This window comes from Ambystoma mexicanum, chromosome 4p (assembly GCF_040938575.1).
Source record: "Ambystoma mexicanum isolate Mex_15411 chromosome 4p, UKY_AmexF1_1, whole genome shotgun sequence".
Classification (NCBI taxonomy): domain Eukaryota; kingdom Metazoa; phylum Chordata; class Amphibia; order Caudata; family Ambystomatidae; genus Ambystoma; species Ambystoma mexicanum.
In genome coordinates, this window is record NC_090927.1 from 95,636,862 (window position 1) to 95,661,683 (window position 24,822).

The 24,822-nt window shown below is 45.0% G+C and overlaps 1 protein-coding gene across 1 annotated transcript in view; it reads right to left on the reverse strand.

Moving 5' to 3' along the window:
* Positions 1-24,335, reverse strand: part of GPN1 (GPN-loop GTPase 1) — a 320,660-nt gene extending 296,325 nt beyond the window's left edge. The window contains exon 1 of the mRNA XM_069605436.1: positions 24,163-24,335. Coding sequence (XP_069461537.1) covers positions 24,163-24,294 — 132 coding nt within the window. The 5' untranslated portion in view covers positions 24,295-24,335. The remainder of the gene's footprint in view (positions 1-24,162) is intronic.
* Between the last annotated feature and the right edge of the window lie 487 nt (positions 24,336-24,822).

Below are 24,822 nucleotides of genomic sequence, written 5' to 3' on the forward strand. Positions count from 1 at the left end.
AATCCATAATAATTTACATATCACACATACCTTTTGAACTAGTTAATTCTCATGCCTTACAATTTATTGATTTTGTTATCAGGTATGTGCTTCAAAAAGGTACAAACGGCACCACCTGAAACTGTGTGTACCCAAAAAACATATTGTTAACATATGCAGGCTGCTTTTTCCAGATGTAGGAATGGGGCTCCCCAAATAACATCTTGAAGTGGGCAATCATGCATCTTCAACCAGATCTGCAGGTACCCAAATCAAAACATCTGTTAAATGGATATTTCCTGGTAATTACTCAGTCTTCTCAAAAGTGGGGTCAGAGAAAGTGTGAATGCGTACAAACATTTAAAATCTTTGGTGCATGCTACGTCACCCCCAGTCCCTGTGAAAACTGGGATATACTCTATTTACTAAAATGGTTCTGGAGGGACCTCGTGCAATTGCTTACTTCTCTTTTACAATGGTCTGCATGCCACAAAAGTAGGCTTAGCAGCACTTCAGAAATTCCAGAGAAATGCAGACGCTTGCCATTAAAAGGAACACAACATAGCTCATGATCGCTTATTCTTATTCAAAGCCTTTTTCAGTAAGACGTTTTTTTTAAATTTGGTATTTATAATGCGCCAATACAGCAAATGGTGCTCCATTGGACTTTTCTGATGGTTGTAAGTAAACTGATGGCGGGTAGGTCGGAGCCCTCTCCCCTACCCCACATACCTTCATGCACATCAAGTCCACTCCAATGTAGACCAGAATGCTAGTTGGGCAACAGAGGCAAAGAACTATCCTTAGGTTTGTCACCCATAGGACCATTATTCGAACCCCAGGGACTCCAACCCGTCGATCGGGAACTACTGGTAGCTCACCTTGTGCTTCCCAGTAGCTCTCAGCAGTGCTGCCTTTGCTGGCCCCTTAGCCAGGTCAGGGGAGAAGGGGCTGCTTGACTCCAGCTCGGGGTTGAGCCATTGCTGCTGCCACTTTGCAAGGCAGTAAATCTGTGTGCCTTATGTATTTCCAAGTCTCTGAAGAGAGAAATAAATTAATTTGGGCATATAACTGATTGTTATTTTGTGCATCCCGCTGGAAGCAGAACACATATTAGTGGCATACACCGAACAGCTCAAGTGCAGATTCTCCTATGGCGAATCTTGCAGAAACTCCTTTTTACTCTGCAAACATTGAGCAATCAAAGGGGTTTTCAGGTGAGGATATACAGGCAATGTTTTAATTATTTTTATACTGACCGCAGCCTAACATTACAGACTCAGCAGCACAAGAGAACATCCACAGGTAAGACCTGTGTACGTTTCAGAACATTTAAAATTATGGGATGGGATCACAATGCAGTGCTGGCAGTGCATTTTTATTTGCATCTGGAGAAGAAAGTAACCAGTGTAAAAAAAAAATTATTTGCTTCTTGTATTTTTTGATTCACTATACTTTGCTAAAGAGTTGTTGGTATGACCGTCCCCAAGTATATATGGAAGTGTGAGATCAACCAACTACTTTATGTGCCCAAGATCACACATTCATCATGTTTGAAAGCCCCACTAATAGCTTTCACCTGTAGCCTAGTGCTCTGTCCCCTGCAGGCTACATCTGCAGGAGTCTGTCCTGATCCATTCTGTTTTCACCATCACCTTGTGGCCAATGCTGGATTTTACTTTTATGGACTTCATTGATTGACAGTGCGTCACCCTTTCTCAACCCTTTCCTTTGCATCTTGTACTCATGGTGGCCCCGAATTATGCTGTTCCCATCTTCATCGTGTATCCTGGCTTTCAACATTATGTGTTACTACTGACTTCTGCAATTGTATTCGCTCTAACCCTCTTGCTTCTCCACTCTGACTGCTTACTCTGTTCTCTCCTCTCCCTTTCTCCCGTCCCCCCCCTATCTCCTCCTCTCCTCCCCTCACTTTCTTCTATGCACTTACTCTATCAGAATTGTCTCTGGACCTAGAATGATAGCAACCTCGTCTGTATCCTCCCTCCTCCCCTAAATGTCCCCCCTCCGGCCCCCCAGCACTATCTGAAATGTTGGCAGGCCAAGTATGATAGCTAATTTCACATACTTACTGATCATGGCCTGTAAGAATGTCCTTGTATTTTCCCTTGTTCCCTCCCTTGCCTTGAAGCACTTTGAAACACATTGTGTATAGGCGCTATATAAATAAACTATCACATCATTTATGCAATAGCAGCATATGTTTTTCAAAAGCATTTCAAGAAGGAATTTACAAAGATTGTTTAAACAAGAAGAGCTGTGTTGGGGAAAAATGCTTGAATGAGGGACTAAAAGCCAAGTAAGAGCATATATTTGTTTAGCATTGGCAAATATATGCCAAAAAGCTCCATGTTAATTTGAGAGCTACTTACGGATTCCTGTTTTTTCTTTGCATTATGGAGCTTGTCGCCCAGTATTTATAATGGAAAAAGCAAAATGTCCCAGAATGTTAAAAAAAGGACTTAATGAGCATCTCCCAAATTACATGGCCTTGTCAGGCTGCATTCTGATGTTGTCTACTAATGATGAACATTGGCAAAGCCAACACTTTTGGCTTTTGTGTAGACATGATCTCTGTATTTTTCAGGCATTGCCATAATATTACTACCTGGACATAAAAAGGCAACAGCTGAAAACGATGTTAGTACCTGGGCATATATAACGGAAGTGCTTATTTAATGCCTATACAAGAGCCACAACCTTTGGGTGTTTGAATGTTTGTTGGAACAGGAATGAAGTGCAAGGGACAGCTGCAAGGACATACACATCACGTGGCTGATGGTACACTTGGTTAAGACAGTTTTATTACATGAAGGGCTGGTTTATAGCTGTAATTATGCCATTGATTTTCAGAATGATGATCAGAAAGCACATAACTAGACATTGCGATCCCAGTGCCATGGGCAGGGAGGGGAAGATAGTCGGTGGGAATGGCCAGCGGAACTACCATGGCCATGGTTTTCTTAATATTCAAGCAATACCCACAGAATGTCTTCCTCCTTGCATCCCATCTCTCTCCTGTCTGCGCTTCCCGTGATAATAGTTTTGGCTTATAGGCAGCACTTTTAGTGCCACCTAATGGCCAAAAATAAAAATGACCCATTTATTTAGCAGGTCCATAATCCACCATGTCAGCTCTATAGTGCTTTGCCACAATAGCTTTTAACATACTGCAAAAGGATTGCAGAACAAAATATATGTAACATTTAACTTCTCAAGTAACTACTGTATCCTTATAATGTGCAGAGGTAGTTGTAAGCTTGCAGTGTATGTAGTTTTAAATTAATTGAAGTATTGAAATGCCACAGTGAATGTATACATTTTTATTCCAGAGTAAAAATTTAATTCCAATAAAACCAATCTTGTACAAATCCCCATGCTCATTTCCAGTAGCTCTTGCACATTGTCTCTGAACTAAAAGTAGCCCCTGTTCTAACCTATATGCAGCACTTTACTCTGAAATGTTCACGTTCCAAATCTTGGCAACAGTGGCGAGACTGACTGTACAGCATTTGCCCATACAAAGCAGCCTGCCACTAGACCACCACTCGAGAGCTTTTGCACTGAAGTGCTTTTGCAAAGGTTGCTGCACTACAGGACCTAATGTGTTCTTTTATGTCCTGTTCAAAGGGCCTGGGCCAAATTGAAACCTTTATGATTCTGCTGGCAGGGTGGTTGTTGTGCAACGGGCCTGGCTCGTCTGTCTCTCACCGAAAGCACCGAAATAAAACAAAATGGGGAAAAAAAAAAAGAAAAAGCTTTCTTGACACATACCGGCTCTGAACATGACCATGACCATTTGGGATCCCCTGGGCCCCACTCCTGGGAACAACCCTTTCCGCATTGCACATGGGAGGCTTTTTTTTTTCCACGTAGAATGTGTTTATTTTGTGTAATGAAGATAACAGCACATTACTAGAGGGCCCAAACCATACAGCTTTCACTGGAGCTTTCAATGCATTTTTCACTGGAGCCTCGTGACTGCAGCTTTGCGACTTTGACACCAGCTTATCTGCCTTACTCAGTGGGGGTGCTAGCTTACTGGAAGGTGCCAGGCAGCTGCAGGCAATGTAAACAAAATAATAAAGTGGTCAGAACTTCCACTGTCAGCGTGTACAGATCAGCTTTGCCGCCTTGCCTGTCTCCCACGTGTTAAAATGAGCGAACTGAAACCACTTTAAACAAACAAAACTGCTTTGATGCGGTAAACCAGTATGGACAAGGTCAAGGTTATTGTGAATAAATGAGGAGATTCATGGTAATTATACTGGTATACCGTTACACCCTGTGGGATGTTTCAACCCACGCATCCAAGCCCTGCAACATCACCGTGCATGATTGGCAGCGGAAACATCATAATGGCCGCCGGAAAGCATGCTGCTCGCCAGAAATCATCCCAAAATGCGCAGTAAAAATCTGAAAGAGAGGTTGCCATCTTCTTTTGCCTCCGTCGGTGTTAATACAGGAGACCATTGCCAGACCCCATCCTTCGGCTGCACACAGAGCAAAATCAGTGCAAAGGAATAAAGAGCTGTTCAAAATCAGTTTTATTTGATGTCAAAAATTGCTAAAATCATGGCTCACCAAAACCACTAAAAAGATGCCACCTCCTTGCTGGGATCAGCATCATTCTCCCGCAAGAATCTACATGAATCTGAAGTCCACAGAAGTGTATCTATATTTGAACAAAGTATATTTTTAGGATTGCTTACTGGTAAGACAGCTGTCAAAAATAGGTGCAGTACCGGTGCTCGCCACTGACCGGCGCTGGTGATCAAAATTCTGACAGGAGACCTGTATTTCAGAAGCTAATCAGTAACCTTAGTTAGCTGAGACTTCAAAAGGCTTGCAGTCCCCGGGAATCCTTCACACCTGGGGACTCCACACCAGAAGGCAGGATATCACATGGTCCTGTTGATTAAGAGGGTGGAGATTTTCCCTGCAGCCTGGGGGAAGGAACAATGGGGGCTTTGGGATGAATAGAATATGCTGATTTGAGGATTAACTGTCCACACTGCTCTAGGAAAAACAAGACATGTGACCTCTGAGTCAAGCCAAGCTTCTAGGGGCGGGGACAAACCAATGGGTGTACTGAAGTGAAGGCAAATATATGTTTTATAAGAATACTGATAACTAATTGTAACCAGCTGATAGAAATGTACAATGTTTTAGATTCTTAAAATGACACCTTCACTCACAGTTGAAGACAAAGTTGGACGCCGTGAGATGTTCTGAGGCCAAGTCCAGTATTTATTAATATTGTAGTCACTGTGTTTATGCTAAAAAAATTAAAACTTAATGTAATATGCCCAGAGAGGGGGTGTACCTCCGTGTAAAATTTGGTGCAAAACCAATATTGCGAAACCTACCAAAATCGCGAATAAGTTGTCATTTCTGACCCTAAGCTCTTAGAAAGACAGGGTTAAACAGAGACCAGTCTTAATTAATATGTGATATGTACATGTATTCTCAACAACTTGTGTATCTGGGAAGCAGGTTTGATTATGAAAAATTGATTTTCTTGAGAAACCAAAGGGGAGTGTTCTTTCCTTCAGCCATAAAGATGATACCTGATGACTCATTCTGACTCACTACTCCCTTCTGCAGTCAGAGGACAGTAAATCCTTTAACCTATCAAATCCTTAGTGGGTTGGGCATAGAAAGCCAGCCTCCACAACCCCTTCGGAAACACATAAAAACAACCACTGAGACCCAGATAGGGACACTCATTTTTTCCACTACTCATCGATTCCTGCGCAGCACGCTGCCCGGCCATATCCAGACAAAAACTCCAGACTCCTGAGGCTCCAGATTCCAGACATACTCCAGAACCAAAACTTTAGAACCCGAACTCTAGAACCTTGGAGAAGCAGAGGCCTAATCCACAAGCTGAACTCTTCTCAGCAGGCCTCAGAACCCAGCAACCTAACTATTCAACAGCCGGGCAAGCTGTTTTGCTTCTGGCTGGAACCCTGTGCCAGAACCAGACCCAGAAAGCAGAGCTGTATCCAGAACCCGTCAGACCCAGACCAGACCGCTGTGTAGTGCCGATAGCAGACCAGAGGCCATGCTGTGAGCAGAACCAGTGCCTGACCGTCCGGTGGCGAGAGTGCAGTCCAAACCTGACCAGATCTGTGACGAGGTCCATTCCCTTCCAAAAACTAGGAGTGAGTATCTATTCTAGAACTGTGCATAGTCATCTCTTAGGCTAAAGTAATCTTATCCCATCCATTTCAACCTGTCCAGAACTGCATAGAAATTGTGTATCCTTTCTGTGATTTCACATCTGTAAGAGCGGCATCTGTCATTCTGAAATCTTGACTTTATTTTTGAAAATCTACCTCCACAAAAACGTCTATCTTTTGAACCGTAGAAGCGAGATCTAACTGTCATTTTAAAACTAAGATCCTCAGATTTCCAAGAAACCTAAAACGACATTCCAAATCCTTCTAGTTATGCCGTAATCGCGATATACGCACGCGGAAAAAGTGCAGCGAATTGAAAATTAGCTTCATTTCACTACTTGTAAAAATAGCTGCTGCTTGCTTTCCACTGCTGAAATTCGTTTTCAACCTGATAAGCACTCATGAGTCATTGCTAGTGTTGACCTGTACCAATCTAAAGTAACTATCACCTACCCGGAATCTCCTTCAGCGAATTAAAATCATTTTTAGCATATTTTTCACTTCATTGCAATCACATTTAAAAGTATTTTGCATGTTTAAACTCATACCTGTTTTCTCTAAGCTTGCTGGGGGGGAACTGGCATTGAACTGCATTATGTATTCTGGAAACCTGTGTGCACCGTCTCCATATTGCATAAGGGGGGAGTGAGTAGTCACAGGGAAAAAAGTGATTATATTATCTGCTGATTAAATTCATATCAAGCGTATTTCTGTGTTGCATTCTTTCCCATCTTGCATTTCCTTGAAACCATACCAAGCATTCTCTGCTACCTTATTCTTTCTATACCAACTCCTAAGTGATTAAAGAATTGTGCTATTGTAATAATATCCATTGCTGATCACCGTTATATTCATAAGTGTGCTATCAAATATTAATTCATTCATAAAAGTGTGATTATATATATATATATATATATATATATATATATATATAGTTTTATTCCTCAAATAAATCTTTTAATTTGCAAAACAAGCCTACTTCTTGGCTCGGTGAGGTCAGGGGGATTCAAAGAGAGGGGCGTTATATAAGGGTTTATCATCCAGATTCAAAGAATTTGACATAAAAATATATTAATAAGGGCTTCCATCGGGCATCCCAGACTAGGCATTGACTTAGTTAGATTGCGGGATTGAAGTCACTTACAGAGTGGGGTCTCGTAACGGGACGTCTAGATTAGATGTACCACTTGTGCAGCTTAATACAGTGTGCTAACTGATAGGATACATAAATCCTGTTGGATCACCACGCTGTGTTGCGCTGTAAAAGCACCCCTCAAAACGGAACACTCTCAGGAAACGGTCTGTTTTGCAAAATAAAATACAAACTTCTGCAAGTCAGGAAGGAAATCAATTTCCAGAATGACGACACTGGTAAACATCAATATAGCCAGAGAGCACCTCTTACATAAGCCATTTGTGAGAGGCGAATGGACGGAGCAGGACCAGAATGTGTGGTTGCAGGCAATCACACAACAGGTCACTGCAACTGAGTTAGATAGAGACCAGGGTCCCTTACATTTGGCCCCGAGTGAGCTATACATGGGCCCCAAGGCCAAGGATGAGCACAACAAGATTGCCAGGATAGCGGCATATTTATATATGGGAGCCATACAGGACAAAGGTCCTGAAGGTCAAGATCTTGCAAGTAGGCAGCTGATGGCATTAGAGAAGGCCCAATCTGACCTGGACTCTTCTGAGCATAGGCTGCACAGGAGCCAGGAGTCAGAAAATGATAGACAGTATATCATTAAAATAAAAAAGAGGACATGAGTATCCTGCAACAGGAAAGGGCAGACCAGGATACCAGAATTCTGACCTTGCAGAAGGAGCATCAAGAAGGTTTGGACTCCCTACTGCAGAGCCAGAAAAAGCTGGAGCAACAGATAGATTTCAACAGGGCATGCACAAAGCAGGTAGCCACCCTGCAAAGCCAATTGGATAAAGAAAAAGAGGAGAGCAATACATTGATTTTGAAAGACCTGGATACCCAGGCAGAGTTTGATGAAGAGCGCCAGAAAGCTGGTGCCCTTCAAAGGCAGAGGGACGACCTGGCAGCACAGATGCAGGCTCTTACTCAGGAAAGGGATACCTTAGGCCAGGAAGTCTGCCACTTAAAAAGGAAAATGGAAGAAAATCACCTGCCCCTCCAGGGACTGGGTGACCTCCAAAAAGAGCATCAGAACTTGTTAGAGCACACCAGGAGGGTGGAAAATGCTCTGGCAGGAAAGGAGAAGGCCGGTAGGGATGGGACTCAGGAGGTAGCCCTCCTGCAGCAAATACTGGCCCAGTACTCCAAGACTAACCAGGAAGCACAGAGAGAATGAGGCTTGATTGAGGAACTGAAAGCACAGGCTCTTGCAGGGCAACAGGGAGCAGGGGCTGATAGAGATGAGGTTCGCTGGGAAAGGGAAACACCTGAGCATAACCACAGGAGCCCTAGTACCAGAGGCCTCCATCTCTCCCAGTCCCTGGACTCTGCCACCCTCATGTCCCCTGGCGCACATGAGCCCAGGGCCACAGGGATGGCAGATTATTATCTAGTTAGGAGTATGGGACTCATGTGCCTCCCAGGAATGGATGGGCGGGCATCCGGGTATGGGCACCCAAGTACAGTGCAATTTAATGGGGAACCCCGAGAGAGTAGGCCCTCTAAGGGCATTCTGAAAACCTCTGAACGTCACAGGACACAGGGGACCAGGTCCCCACATTCTGCCAGCCATTCCCAGGCTCGCAGAATCCGGGAAAGCCTGGAAGATCAGACAGGCACCTCTGGGAGCAGCGCTTCTGAGTCAGAGGATGAATGCACCAGAGTTACCCGAACCAAGAAGGCCAATAAGGCAAAAAGGGCCTTGCTTAAGGACCCCTTAAAACAAATTAAGGCAATAAGGAGTGTCATCACCCCTTATCAAAAGAACGCAAAGTATTCTGTTTGGGAACACTTGGAGCTCTTTGAGCAAATGATGGATACTTTCCATTTGAAAGACAGCAGTAGCTGCATTCAGTATGTAAAATGGACATTCTCCCCAGAATACTCCAGTTTCTTTGCGGGGGCTGGAGGACCAGAATCATTCAAGATGGTCCACATATAAGGCGGCCATCTTGAAACACTTTACTGTTCACCGAAATCCCCAAGAGGCTCGCAAGGCAGCCTACAATTTGCAATGTGGGGAGGATCAGGCCCCACAAGAATTTGTGCAGGAGTTGAAGCATGCTTTTGCGCAGACTACCAAAAGGGTGCGCACTGATAGCAAAGAATTTTTTAACACTTTTTTCCATGCCTTACCCAAATACATCATGACCCAGCTAGTGAGAGATTTTCATGAGAAAAGGTCACTAGACTGGGTCATTGAACAGGCCACCCGAATCTATGACGTGCAGAAGCCCATAGAAAATAAAAGTAATGCTCAGAAAAACCCTAAACCGACCAGCACCCCTGCTGCTGCTAAGGTGGCAGAGGTAAAAGTTGCCCCCATTTTGGATTTGGAGATGGGGGGGGGGGGGCCTAAAAACTTGCCGGCACAGAATAATTCCAAGCCCAGAAGGCCCTCGGGCCAGTCACAGACAGGGAGTCAAGGAGGTAGTCCCACAAATGGGGTCCCTCACTCCCCTGACTATGTAAGTCCACGCTACAAGGGAAACCGACCCATCCTGGGTTATGTGTGGACTCCTCGAGCCCAGGGGGGGGGGGGGGAGGCCTGGCCAAGCACCTAACCCAGGGAACTTTCCTCCTAACTTCCCACAGGAGGGCAGAAATTCACCAAATCCTGGGAAGAACTTTTTTCCCCCCAGGTATCCACCCAATTTCCAACCCAAAATCATCCATCCTTCTTTCCCCCACTTCCCTGAGCCCAGACCACCTAATCCGGGAGAGGGGAGGCCAAGGGTGGAGGGGTACCCAAATCTTCCCAACCCGGGGTACTACCAGAGAAGGGATAGCTACCCTTCCCGGGATCAGCCCAAGGGAGAAAACAGAACCCTGCATCTGCCTGAGCGGGTTTCACATTTAGAGCGCCAGGTCCAAAATATGGCACAGGATCTGGCTCGCATGCTGAGGGCTCAGAAGAACCCCCAGATGAGCATGCCGGCGCAGAATGCCCCAAACTCTGGACCTGGTGCTCCAACAATGATGGGGGCAGCACCCCGATAACCCACCGATTCCCAGGGAGGCGGCACAAGGGGAAGAGGGGTGTAAAGCCTCGGAGGAAGCTTCCTTCCCCACTTGTGAACAGCCCCTGGAAACCCAGGAACCGGAAACAAAATCTCCTACCCCTGAAAGTCTGCCACCCAAGGAGCAGAGAGGAGGTAGGAGAAACAAAGGACCCAAACAGACCCACTTTGAGGAGGTACAGATCTTCCAATGTGAGGGAGAGGGATCCTCAGAGGATCCTGGGAAAGGATCTTCTCCCTCAGAGATGGGGGGGAGGGGGGACTCCTCCCAAAGAATAATGGGTCCCAAGGGATTCACATACAGACTGGGTAGATGTGGGGACTGAGCTAGCGCCGCCCATCATCTCATCCCAGGACCAACAGCATCAAAATCCCCTGGTTCTAACCCATTCTGGTGACTGCCTCCAAAAAGGGGGGGGGTGGCCCAGAACAAGGGGAACCCAAAACTTCTCCCATTTCCTGTTGCCAACTTTTTCTTTCAGATTCCCAAGACTCTCCACAGAATTCTGCCCAAATCTCTTCTCTTTGCATGTCCAAAACCAGAAAATTGGCCCACCAGTTGTCCAAAAATACTATGTCCCGGTACAAGTACAGGGGCAGGGTACAATTTTGGCACTGGATCCCAAGCTACCCTTCTGTCCAGAAAGGCCTTTGATGACTGAATTCAAGGAGGGGGGAGAATTACCAAAATTCCTCTCACCTCTCTTCCTGGACAACTTCAGAACTTTGACGGGAAGGAAATTCCCGTCGAGGGGACTGCGGACTTAGACATTAAAATTGGGCGACACAAGGTGAAACACCTGGTCATAGTATTGACTCCAGAGGGCACCCCTTGTTTACTAGGGAAAGACCTCCTGAGAAGGTTGTCACCCCTAATAGATTGCGTAAACAAGGTCCTCTGGACCCAGACTAGCCGACCAATAAAATTAAAACAGAGTGTCAACCATGTTAGTTTAAACAGCACATGCCACATGGTTGAACAAAAATCTGACCAAGTAGAATTTCACTTCCAGAACAACCAAATTCCAGACGTGACAGTTATAGCAGGAGGACAGACTGGTGACGGGGAGTCCTCTCCATTTCTGAAAATCAACCTTCCTTTCAGTTTAAGGTGGTATTCCACACTGGAAGGAAACACTCGGAAATTCTTTACCAATCCACAATCAGACATTCCCACTCCTATAGTCCAGAGAGATGTGAAATCAGCTCAAAGCCTGGCTGATGTTCAACAAATCGGAGAGCAGTTGTTCATCCCTGTTCAGGTAAATGATGGGAAGGACTCGGTCCTCGCCCGAGTGTGTGTGTGAACAACGGTAAGAGCTTCATCAGCGAAGCCATGTTCCGCCAACTCCCAAAAGATCCAGCCATTCCCACATTCAAACTGATAGACGAATGGGAAATGGATCTGGAAACACCCAATTCTAAACATCTCCTGCCAAGCAGGTGTATGCTCAAAATCTCCATTGGCAACAAGAGCATAGTCCATAATTGTTGGGTCGTGCAAGACGTCACTGCCGCCTTTTACTTAGGCAGTGACATTCTCAATCGCTTTGCCATTAGTTTGGACCTAATAAACTTCAAAGCTTGGTCCCGATTAGCGGATAATCCCATGGGCTTTGATGATCCAGAAAAGGCATTTAGGTCAGCTCAACTGCTGCCTTATGCAGTTGAAATTCAGATTAAAGAGGAAGTCACCATCCCAGAAAGGACCCGACAATTCTCCCTGGAAGTAAAAGTTAAGAGGACAAAAATTGAAAAACCCTGATTCTTCTATTCATCTAAATTCTCCTCTCCAACAGCAAGGTTTGGGGGTAAGCCCAACACCATTAGTCAATATAGAACCTGACACCATTCCAATAGAGGCGGATAACAGCGACTTAAAGAGTATCACTCCAGCCACAGGCACCATTATTGGAATGGAGGTTGATGACCGACATTTTTCCATTGATTTAGGAAATGAACTGTTAGGACCACTCCCTAAGGACTGTTTTGACAGTGACAGTGATGACCATACAACACCAGACAGGATCTTTACCCGGCATGGGGGGGGGGACATCCTGGTGTACACTTCCTGCCCTTATGGTAAGGAAGATGTGACTTGTGACTTCAGAGGGGATGAGGTGATTTCCAGGTCCACGAGGGCTGCCTTTCCCACCTGAAGCCACCAGTCCAAATCAGCACTCTGACCAGGGACTTCTCTGCCCAGCTGGAGGCGGCCGCTGAGATAGCGAAATCAGAAGTCTTTCCAGGCTTCAGGCAGATGGTTGAAGAGAGAGAGTCAACCTAGCTGATGCCTGTGTGACTCTGGAGCAGAAACAAAAGTTGAAACAAGTTTTCTTGGATTTTCAAGATCTTTGCGGTGGACTCATATGACTGTGGTCGCACCGACATCCACACAACAACAATTCCCATGGACCCTGGCATGACTCCAGTGTTTGTGAAGCAATATCGCTTGCCTCTCGCATCCATGGAGCCCCTTACTAAAATAATTAAGGACCTTGAGTCCCGGGGTTAATCCGTCCAGTACACAGCACATTCAATAATCCAGTGCTGGGAATATTGAAGCCAAACGGCCAGTAGAGACTCTGCGCTGACCTTAGGGAGCTCAACAATTGGGTCCATACTTCTCGATGGCCTCTTCCCTACATTGACCAAGGGTTGGCCCAGATCCAGGGATCACAGGTATTCACTGCAATAGACCTGACCAATGGATACTGGACTGTGCCTGTCAGTAGGGAGGACCAATACAAACTGGCTTTCAACATTTTCCTACAGAAGGCCATGCCCGACCTGGGTGCGAGGGGTAACCTAGCTTATGTAGATGATGTCCTCATCAAAAGTTCATCTGTGAAGGAACACATAGCGGAGATCCATTATGTTCTGACACAGTTGAGGGCCACCGGAGCAAAACTTTCCTTTCAGAAAGCACAGTGGTGTAGAACCCGTGTTAATTTCTTGGGGCATGAGATTACTCCTCAGGGTCTCTGACCCCAGGAAAAGAAAGTGGAAGCACTTCAGAAACTGAAAGACCCCACAACTCTGCGGGAACTAAGGAGCCTTCTTGGACTGACTAATTACACCAGAAAGTTCATTGAGGGCTACGCAGAGATCACTAGACCACTGATTCATCTTTTGAAGGGGGGAGGGGTCAAGTGGGAATGGGGTCCAGAACAAGCCATGGCAGTAAGACAAATCAAAAGAAGCCTCTCGCAAGCGCCCTGCCTAGCTTACCCTATCAGAAACTAGGAGTTATTCTTGGATACAGGGTTCTCTAATACATGCTTGACTGCAGTATTAGATCAAAAGCATGACAAGATCAATAAAGTAATCTCCTATGAGAGTAAAACTTTATACTCTGTGGAGGAAAGATTCAATGATTGTGAGAAGGCACTCCTGGCAACGGTGTGGGCATTGAAGAATTACCGCCCGTTTATCCAGGGGGAACACATCATAGTGGAGACTCCACACCAGCCTCTGCCATATCTCCAAAGTGACGGAATCCGGGCCGGAAATCCCAAATTACTTCCTGGATTCCTGTCAATGCAAGGCTTTCCTGTGGAGGTCAGATATGGCCAAAACAAGAAGAGTCACCTCGCGCAAGGTCTGGCTGACTTGCATGATTGTGCCAGAGAAAACTGTCTTGGGGACGAAAGTCTAAAAATCAAGGGCAACATGGAGGCATACCTTAAATCCCCACAAAAAGTCTTTGAAGAAGATACGTGTGAGGGAATGCCCACTGTCTATGTGGATGGATGCTCTTACCATGTTGACAACCACGGGGAGAAAGAACTTGTGGCTGGTGTAGGGAATGCATGGGTGAATGAGTCCCCAGAACCCTCCGCTGGGTACAAGATTGGTCCCCGAAGTAGTCAAGTGGCAGGGTTGATGGCGGTGCATCAAGCCATCCTCACTGCTATCCAACATTAACTCCACAAACTGGTCATAATCACAGATTCGGATTATGTACGGAATGGGTTCGTGGAGCACCTGGTTAATTGGAAAACCAGAGGCATGCTATGTGCTAATAACAAACCCTTGAAACATGGGAAGTTAATCCGAAATGTTGAGGATCTGGTCACCTCGAATGGGATGACCATCTACTGGAAAAAGATCAAGGGTCATTCCAAAGCAGAGGGACCAAACAAAACTGGAAATGACTTAGCTGATCAGCTGGCCAAAACCGGGGCCATCCAAGGGGATCTAATAGAAATTGAGTCCCTGTTGGGGGAAATCCAGGTCACTGCTATCACTAGGACCCAGACAAATGCTCACAATGATCTTTCAACTGCACAATGGAGTAAGGAGACACCAGATGCTGATTTGATTACGGCTCAGAAGGGAATCCAATAATTGGTAAGTTTCACCAATACATTGAGGACCCTGAAAACTTTCCCCTGACGGATACTGATTACATTGGGAAAGAGAACCTCAGAGTGTTGATGAAATGTCCAAAAATGTTCTGAATCCAAGACGGTTTGTTGGTAAAGAAATCCCAAGCTGGTCATGATCAGTGGGTGGTTCCTACCTCATTCCGAAGCCTGATGTTGAGTCACGCCCATGACGCGGCCACAGTTGCATACTGGCCACACATGGGGCAGGACCTCGACCAATACTTTAAGGGGTGTCTTGTGTGTGCATAATTTCAGCCAACATCCCACACACACTGTGCGCCTCTCCAAAAGAGGGGGATGACACTGCCATGGTCAGATTTACAAGTCGACTTTATCGGGCCCATGATTCGCTCCTCTTCGGGGAATAAGTACATGTTGACGGTGACATGCTTATTTACTAAATGGGTGGAATGTCTCCCGGCCCCAAACTGCAAGGCAGAAGCAGCAGCTGCCCTGATGATCAAGCACATCTTTTCGGTTTTGGACTACCCCAAAAGATTGAGTCAGACAGAGGTAACCATTTCACCAGCAAAGTCATGACAAAGGTGTGGAAGATACTAGGGATTAAAGGGAAGCTACACATTGCTTACCGGCCAGCCTCTTCTGGTGCAGTAGAACGTTACAACAAAACCATTGTGAGCATCTTAAAAAAGTTTGTGGCAGATTCTGGGCCAAGTAGGGATATCCGATTACCTCTTGTCCTAATGGCCATCAGATCCACCCCTTCATCTGCAACTAAAATGTCACCGTTTGAGTTGATGACTGGATGCAGGATGGTGCTTCCCCAGCATCTGTTATACAGGACCCAAGAGCAGACATCGATCGATGCCTCCACAACTCATGAGTATGTTGAGAATTTAAGGAAACACCTTCAACATGCTTTTGCCTATGCTCAGCGAAATCTAGAAAGATCAGCCGATAGCATGAAGACCCACTATGACCTGAAGACCACCAGAAAGGAATACAATGTAGGAGACCGGGTTTATCTATACAATTTCCAAAGGAACCAGGCCAAACAGCGGAAGTTTCTGCCTACCTGGAAGGGACCTTTTGGAATTGTAGACGATCTCACCAGTAGGGGTGTCACGGTATTCGTTTTATGACGGTACGATAACCTTCTTGCCAAATGACGGTATATCATGGTTATCGCGGTATAGCAGGTGGAGTTAACTGATCTTAACAAATATTTTCTAAAAAGTCATAAATTGACAGATTTATCATCACAAACAAAACCAGGCACCCAAGGCCAGAATTGGGCTTTTCAACATACTTTCCACTGAAATGCCTTGCTTCCACCAAACACACGTGTGGAGAGGAGGGGGTGGGGTGGAGGCCTGCTGCAACTGGCAAAGCAAACTGAAAAGCTTTTCTTAAGTGGTCATTTAGGCTTTTTGCTTCCCCACTGGCTACTGGTGAAGATGAACATGTTGCCATCTTGATAGCCTCCATACGCTTGTGCACACACACACACTTTCTTTTTACGTTACAGCCTTTAGTTTACTTGCGGGCCAAAAGGTGTTCAGTAATCACTGACATGTTACCCTTTGGTATGGCAGCAGGGAATAACCACAGAGATGAGTGAATTTCGCAGTGTGACTTATTATATATAAATTCAATGATAGAACCAGGGAAATCCCCCATTGCCATATGTTTAGAGAACATTATCCATTATAAATATATAAACCCCAAAGCCACCACCCCAAAGTAACCCCTTTCCTTCTTGGCACTGTATCTATTCTTCCTATTGCTAACATATTGATTTTGTGTAAGGCACGTGTGGTTTATGGAATGGCATTAAAAACTGCTCCAACTGAAACTACTTGGCAGACGGCACATCCAACAGTGCAAAACCAAGACTGTGCAGCAATTGCTTACTGCAGCCTTTCCAAATCAGATTGAAAAGCACACTTAACGGTATGAACGGTATAAACAATGTGACGGTTATTATTGTTCAATTAAGTGGTTCACGGTATCTTTAACGGTATACCGTTACATCCCTACTCACCAGTCGCCTACAAGATCTGCATCCCCAAAAGCAGTTTGGCGGAGGGGGAAGACAAGTGGGTCCATATTAGTCAGCTAAAGTGTTGCCATCCCAGGCATACTCTGCAGTAACTGGAGCAGTCCTCTGGAACCCCAGAGGGGGCTGCTCCAGAACAATAAAAATTCCAAACCTAAAATATCCCACACAGTCCATAAAATATTATGATAAAATATTATGATAAGAATGCAAAAATCTCCTGATTTATAAAATGTATATGTTCACCCCACTACATTAATAGGGGTGGGGAAATATCTACGAATATGTTTCTGCCGCTTTGCTTTTTCATCCTAGGAGAGATAAACCATGGAACTGACCAAGGACGACGCCCCGGGGACCGGGAGCAAAGATCCGAGGGGCCCGGGGTACCACCCAATACTCCCATCAGGACCGGCGAGGAGAACCGATCGATCCACCCTGATGGAGGAAATGATGCTGAACTTTGCCATCTGCAGAATCAGAAGAAGATGAGGACATCCCAGTCTTGCAAAGTTCCATCGATGAAAGATCAGAATGGCCATCGCAAGAGGGGGGCTTGTGGGATGTTTCAACCCACGCAGCCAAGCCCTGCAACATCACCGTTCATTACTGGCAGCGGAAACATCATAATGGCCGTCGGAAAGCATGCTGCTCGCCAGAAATCATCCCAAAATGCGCAGTAAAAATCTGAAAGAGAGTTTGCCATCTTCTTTTGCCTCTGTCGGTGTTAATACAGGAGACCATTGCCAGACCCCATCCTTCGGCTGCACACAGAGCAAAATCAGTGCTAAGGAATATAGAGCAAAATCTGTTTTATTTGATGTCAAAAATTGCTAAAATCATGGCTCACCAAAACCACTAAAAAGGTTCCACCTCCTTGTTGGGGGGTCAACATCATTCTCCTGCAAGAATCTACATGAATCTGAGGTCCACAGAAGTGTATCTATATTTGAACAAAGTACATTTTGAGGATTTCTTATTGGTAAAACAGCTGTCAAAAATAGGTGCAGTACCGGTGCTTGCCACTGACCGGCGCTGGTGATCTAAATTCTGACAGGAGACCTGTATTTCAGAAGCTAAACAGTAACCTGAGTTAGCTGAGACTTCAAAAGGCTTGCTGTCCCCGGGAATCCTTCACACCTGGGGACTCCACACCAGAAGGCAGGATATCGCATGGTCCTGTTGATTAAAAAGGGAGGAAATTTTCCCTGCAGCCTGGAGGAAGGAACAATGGGGGCTTTGGGATGAATAGAATATGCTGATTTGAGGTGTAACTGTCCACACTGCTCTAGGAAACACAAGACATGTCACCTCTGAGTCAAGCCAAGCTTCTAGGGGCGGGGACAAACCAATGGGTGTACTGAAGTGAAGGCAAATATATGTTTTATAAGAATACTGATAACTAATTGTAACCAGCTGATAGAAATGTACAATTTTGAGATTCTTAAAATGACACCTTCACTCACAGTTGAAGACGAAGTTGGACGCCGTGGGATGTTCTGAGGCCAAGCCCCGTATTTATTAATATTGTAGACACTGTTTATGCTAGAAAAATGAAAACTTACTGTAATATGCCCGGAGAGGGGGTGTACCTCCGTGTAAGATTTGGTGCAAAACCAATATTGCGAAACCTACCAAAATCGCGAATAAGTTGTCATTTCTGAACCCAAGTACTTAGAAAGAGCAGGGTTAAGCAGAGACCTGTCTTAATTAATATGTGATATATACATGTATTCTCAAAAACGTGTGTATCTGGGAAGCAGGTTTGATTATGAAAAATGATTTTCTTGATAAACCAAAGGGGAGTGTTCTTTCCTTCAGCCATAAAGATGATACCTGATGACTCATTCTGACTCACTACTCCCTTCTCCAGTCAGAGGACAGTAAATCCTTTAACCTATCAAACCCTTAGTGGGTTGGGCATAGAAAGCCAGCCTCCACAACCCCTTTGGAAACACATAAAAACAACCACTGAGACCCAGATAGGGACACTCATTTTTTCCACTACTCATCGATTCCTGTGCAGCACGCTGCCCGACCATATCCAGCAAAAACTCCAGAGGCTCCAGATTCCAGACAGACTCCAGAACCAAAACTTTAGAACCCAAACTCTAGAACCTTGGAGAAGCAGAGGCCTAATCCACAAGCTGAACTCTTCTCAGCAGGCCTCAGAACCCAGCAACCTAACTAAACTATTCAACAGCCGGGCAAGCTGTTTTGCTTCTGGCTTGAACCCTGTGCCAAACACCCACGGGGTGTTTATTATTTGTGCCAGAACCAGACCCAGAAAGAAGAGCTGTATCCAGAACCAGTCAGACACAGACCAGACTGCTGTGCAGTGCCGATAGCAGACCGGAGGCCACGCTGTGAGCAGAACCAGTGCCTGACCATAGAGTGCAGTCCAAGCCTGACCAGATCTGCGACGAGGTCCATTCCCTTCCAAAAACTAGGAGTGAGTATCTATTCTAGAACTGTTCATAGTCATCTCTTAGTCTAAAGTAATCTTATCCCATCCATTTCAACCTGTCCAGAACTGCATAGAAATCGTGTGTCCATTCTGCGATTTCAAATCTGTAAAAGCGGCATCTGTCATCCTGAAATCTTGACTTTATTTTTTAAAATCTACCTCCACAAAAACGTCAGTATCTTTTGAACCGTACGTCCTAGAAGTGAGATCTGTCAGTTTAAAGCTAAGATCCTCAGCTTTCCACTGCTGAAATTCGTTTTCAACCTGATAAGCACGCATGAGTCATTGCTAGTGTTGACCTGTACCAATCTAAAGTAACTATCACCTACCCGGAATCTCCTTCAGTGAATTAAAATCATTTTTAGCATATTTTTCACTTCATTGCAATCACATTTAAAAGTATTTTGGCTGTTTAAAATCATACCGGTTTTCTCTAAGCTTGATGGAGGGGAACTGGACCTGAACTGCATTTGATTGTATTCTGGAAACCTGTGTGCCTTCCTTTCCATCTCTACATATTGCATAGGGGGGGGGGGTGAGTAGTCACAGGGGAAAAAGTGATTACATTATCTTCTGATTGAATTCATATCAAGTTTATTTCTGTGTTGCATTCTTTCCCATCTTGCATTTCCTTGAAACCATACAAAGCATTCTCTGCTACCTTATTCTTTCTATACCAACTCCTAAGTGATTACAGAATTGTGCTATTGTAATATTATCCATTGCTGATCACTGTTATATTCATAGGTGTGCTATCAAATATTAATTTATTCATAAAAGTGTGATATATGTATTGTTTTTTTCCTCAAATAAATCTTTTAATTTGCAAACCAAACCTACTTCTTGGCTCAGTGAGGTCAGGGGATTCAAAGAGAGGGGCGTTATATAAGGGTTTATCATCCAGATTCAAAGAATTTGACATAAAAATATACTAATAAGGGCTTCCATCGGGCATCCCAGACTAGGCATTGACTTAGTTGGATTGCGGGATTGAAGTCACTAACAACCCCTACTTGGGATAAGCCTGGCTGCTCAGCCACACTACCAACCTGTGTTGTACAGACTTATACCAAAGGTTGGGTTACCTATTGCCATGAAGACAAGGTTGTTAGTCCCCCAAAGGGTACTGCATACTACCTTGCCTAACAGGCGTGTACTGATTGGGATCACCAGTTGGCCCTATATCAGCCGTGTACTGCAATAGCCCCAGTCTGGATGTACTTGAGCTACCATGTCGGGCCAGAGATGAGATCCATTTCTTCCAACTAGCGGATCCTGGCATCGCTCCATTCATTCTACAATACAACAGGTCAATAACAGTTATGTTCTCCCCAAACGGAATTGGGGTTCTTCAACCCACGGGGTGTTTATTTATATCACAAAAAAGGGTGGACGATGCCAGCATTAATGTTAAAGAGCCCTAATGCTAAACTATATTTGTCCCTCGGGAAGAACTCTCCTGTCCCTTGACCAATCTTCCCCTAGGTGTCGCTCATGGGCAGCCTATCTAATAAGGATAGAAAAACAAACTTTCCTATTCTTTAATTAATCACCATCTGAGTTAATAAGAATTTCATATGCTAGGTCATGCTACAAAGTGTCTTCCTGGTATACCTTGGCCTCACTAAAAAGGCAGAGAACTGGTCTCCTCTCATAAAACAGGGCTACCACAAGAAGGGTCTCTACATAACTTTATTCTGCCACTTTCCTCTGGTGGGATACGCACCTGAGAAAGTGGCAGAATAAAGTTATGTAGAGCACCTTTCTCGTTGTATACTTGTTGAAATAGGCCCCTGAGGTTCAGGGGGGCTCGAGCAGCTGCTCCCGCATGGCAGCCTTACAACACAGGAACATGTATTTATTTAAATTCATATTTGAAGTGCGCTTTTCAGGTGCACAGTAGCAGCTGTCTTTGCTGGCACCCGTCACCCTAACTAAAGACTTTTATAGACTGTGTAGAGGAGCAAGTACATGCCTCTGCAGGAAATCCCACCCCCTACCTCCTGTATGTTGGAAACCTCCGTTTGTGCCATGCTTAACACCAGCAGTTGTGACCATACCACAGCGAATATTCGAAAGAAGGTATCCTCTGAGAAAACACTATCAAAATTATCCCCGAAGAGACGACAATCTGAGGGAGGGCCTACTTGAAGGAATATGAAAAAAAAGAGTGAAAGAGAAGCCAGCAACGTCACAAGAGACAAGCGTGATGATCTGAGAACACTGTCTGAAGAGAATGCATGGATCTTACAGAAACTGATGTTAAGAATCGGGTAAACTTTCATATGCAAAAAGATTGCACGTGTGTGAAGCACGGTGTCCAGTCAACTCGTCGAAAAAAAACTGGTCGACTGCAATTTGGTCGAATTTTTTTTTTATTTATATATTTATTTTTCGGGTTTTCGTTTAGTTAAAAAAGGGGTTTTTAGAGAAAAAAAGGGGGTTGGGGGGGGGACCCCCCAAAAAAAAAAAAAAGGGTTAAAATAAAAAAAAAAAAACATTTCAACCATTTGGTTTTCGACCAAATTGGTTCGACCATTTGTCTGGTCGACCAATTTTTTTCGACGAAATGTCTGGCAACCGTGAAGCACTGCAGAAAATGCAAGCTGTTCAATAACTGTACAGATGCTGTAACACAAGTAGATTAAGTAATCTTACAAGCTGGCTATACGTAGTGAATAAACCAGGCGAAGCCGCCATTATATAGAAACCGGACATCAGTGTCATGAATTTTGTATGCCAGCACCCATGGAGGGAAAAGGCGAGAACTGTGTTGCAGCAAGAATAAATTGAGATTGTGGAAATGAATGGCGAGGCTGTCGGCCTGGTGTCAAAACTGAAGCAATAAAGGTTGGTTATCTATTCTTGAAGGCAGAAAAACGTGTGAAGCTTAATGAACCCTTGTTAAGATGTAAAGAAAGAACACCAAGCATGCCAAGTTTTATTCATTTAAGACATTTAAATGCTGCAAAACTGACCAAATCGTGGTCTATCACTGGAGCCAAGGATGAAAATAGAGTTGAGTGTGGAGAACAACGATAGTGTGTGCTCGCATTCCCATTTATTCCCAGAGACAAGAATACTTTGCAAGGCGAAGTTCAAAGACAATCTGCATGGCAGAAGGTGTGGATGATGAGAGAAGTTGGGCTAATGGGTGGGGAGGTTAATTCAAGTCCACCTCCTGGCACCTGGGTCTGAGTTTACTTGCTGCTAAGGGAACCAAATGTTCCAGATATGGCACAAGCGTGCCAACCAATTATAGAGGGCCATTTAACAAAGGGCCTTATAGTTTAAAGACCAATGATACACCATGTTCCATACCATGCACTTAATAGTGTTGAAGAGGACGTGTTTTAGAAGTAGGCATAAATTGTCCACCTGTCAGTAGACAGCCAATCACAATACCACCCCTTACAGAAAGTATATGTAGATGTTCCCCTTGAATGGATCACAATCCCTCATTTGCCACGTAAATGGACATCACGTCGGATGTATTTTTTGCAAGCAAGGTTGTTTTTATAAGAAATACACTAAGAACTCGACCGAACGTCCGTTGTAACTCCCCGTTTTAGATAATTACAGCATCTTTGCCATCTTCCAGAGTTGGTTCGATTATTTGGAGTCAGAATTATTCTGTATCCCCATCCATTGCATGCATGATACCCAAAGGGCCATATGCTCAGCTGCCTTTGCTGATATCACACATCCAGCAGTGTTTGTATCGCCGTGTTGCCTTTTACTCCGTTTTATCCACATTAGCACCATCCTTACAAAGAACAAATACCAGCTCTTCAGTGAGCATTCAACATTTCAGGTCCACGCAAGCTGTCTGGCTGGTGATAATCTCTGGTGATTAACAGGACCTCTGCATTTCTTTGTATCCATTATTATTTTAACACCCCACAAGTGCTTCAGAGCGTTTGCAAAAGGGGTGCCGGAGACATCATACTAAAAGGGACCCCTGACAAATCTTCAGCCACCCTGCTAGGAGGGTAGCCCCATTGTCCTATACCTGCATCCGGTGACTACACCGTAGCATTTAACTCCAGCACCAGACTAGAGGCCATTGCCGCTTCCTCCCCCTTATAAATACAGTTAGAGCATGCAACTGAGAGGTTACTCACATCTGTCATATGGAAGAATAGATACCCCGCCCCTTCTTCACTCGGTGTAATAGGCTCTCTGTCTCAGCTAAAACACATTGTCAACCATATGTCATGCCGGTACACCCCCTTCAAACCAGATCCAGGCTGGTCAGTGGCCCCCAGGCTCGGACTGTTTTGCCTATAGATCAACGCCCAAACCAAAAATGCTAAATTCTATTGTGGGCCAGATTTTTGGGTCAAAGTGGGGCACTTTGTTGGCCCATGTGAGCCAGTTTGATAAGTTACTTCACCATGCAGCTAGTAGTTGTGACTAGTGTTACTAAATACATAGTCCGTAAAAAGCACAATTTGCATCACATTTTATCAAAAAAATCTCCCCCCTTGCAAACTTGCCAAGTTTCTTGACCAGGTGGGTGGGGGGAGGGGGCGCAGAGCGGGGAGATTTTGTTCCGGAAAGCGGGAAGAGAATTTCCCAATATGATTGCATTGGGGGTTTTAATTATTTTAGACAGAAGCAAATGCTGTAGTTTGTCTCCCTCTGCTGGAGGCTCCCCAACAGCTCCAGGACACTTGGCATGTCTGCCCTGGGTATACTACTCAAATACTCCGAAAATGAATGAATTGCTATTTCCATTGGTGGGCCACTTTTTCATTGGTGCCTGACAATGTATTGCCCCATTCCCACTTTGGTGTCCCCTCTGCCCATGCATGCATGCATGTATCCATTCATTCATCCATCCATCCATGCATCCCGTGTCCGCCAGATGGACAGTCACAGCTCTGTGCCAATCCCTGGGTCTTCTGCCGGGACCCCTGCACTCCTCACCTGTACCAGACAGGTCTTCCCGGAGCCCGCCATGCCCAGCACGATCAGGCAGATGGGGGCTCCTTCTGTGCCTGCCCCTGCAGCCTCGGCGCCCCCTTCAGACTGCTCCCGGGTCTCTGCAGCCTCCGCCATGCTCACGTCGCTTCGCGCCGCTTCCCGTATGTACAGGTGACAGGGGGCTGTGGGCAGCGAAAGCGACAACGGGTCAGCGGAGGCGCTGCAGATGGGCGGCCATCTTAGAGTGGAGTGGAACGTCGTCTGCAATCAACCGCGCCCAAATCCATACAGATTAAACACAGCAAAGTGTGATACGCTACTAATGTAACAGATTACTGTCAGTTATAGCATACTGTTCTTTGCAAATACAAAACATTATTGTATTTTTAATTTACTGTTATATTTTCTGTTTATCGCGTTCTGTTTTCTACATGCGAAAACCCTATTATATATAATTACAAATCCTATTAATCGCTCACTTTGTCTTCACCCTTGGTGTTTTGTGTTACGACTATTCCTACCAAGAAAGCGCCCTCGGAAAAATGAAGCCCAGTGACGCACACTGAAGTGGCCAGCTGTATTGCTAGTCCGTCTTCTGCTTTCATGACACCGGAAACAAGTTGAGCGCCAGGGTGGCGGTGTTTATGCTTGCTCACATGCAGT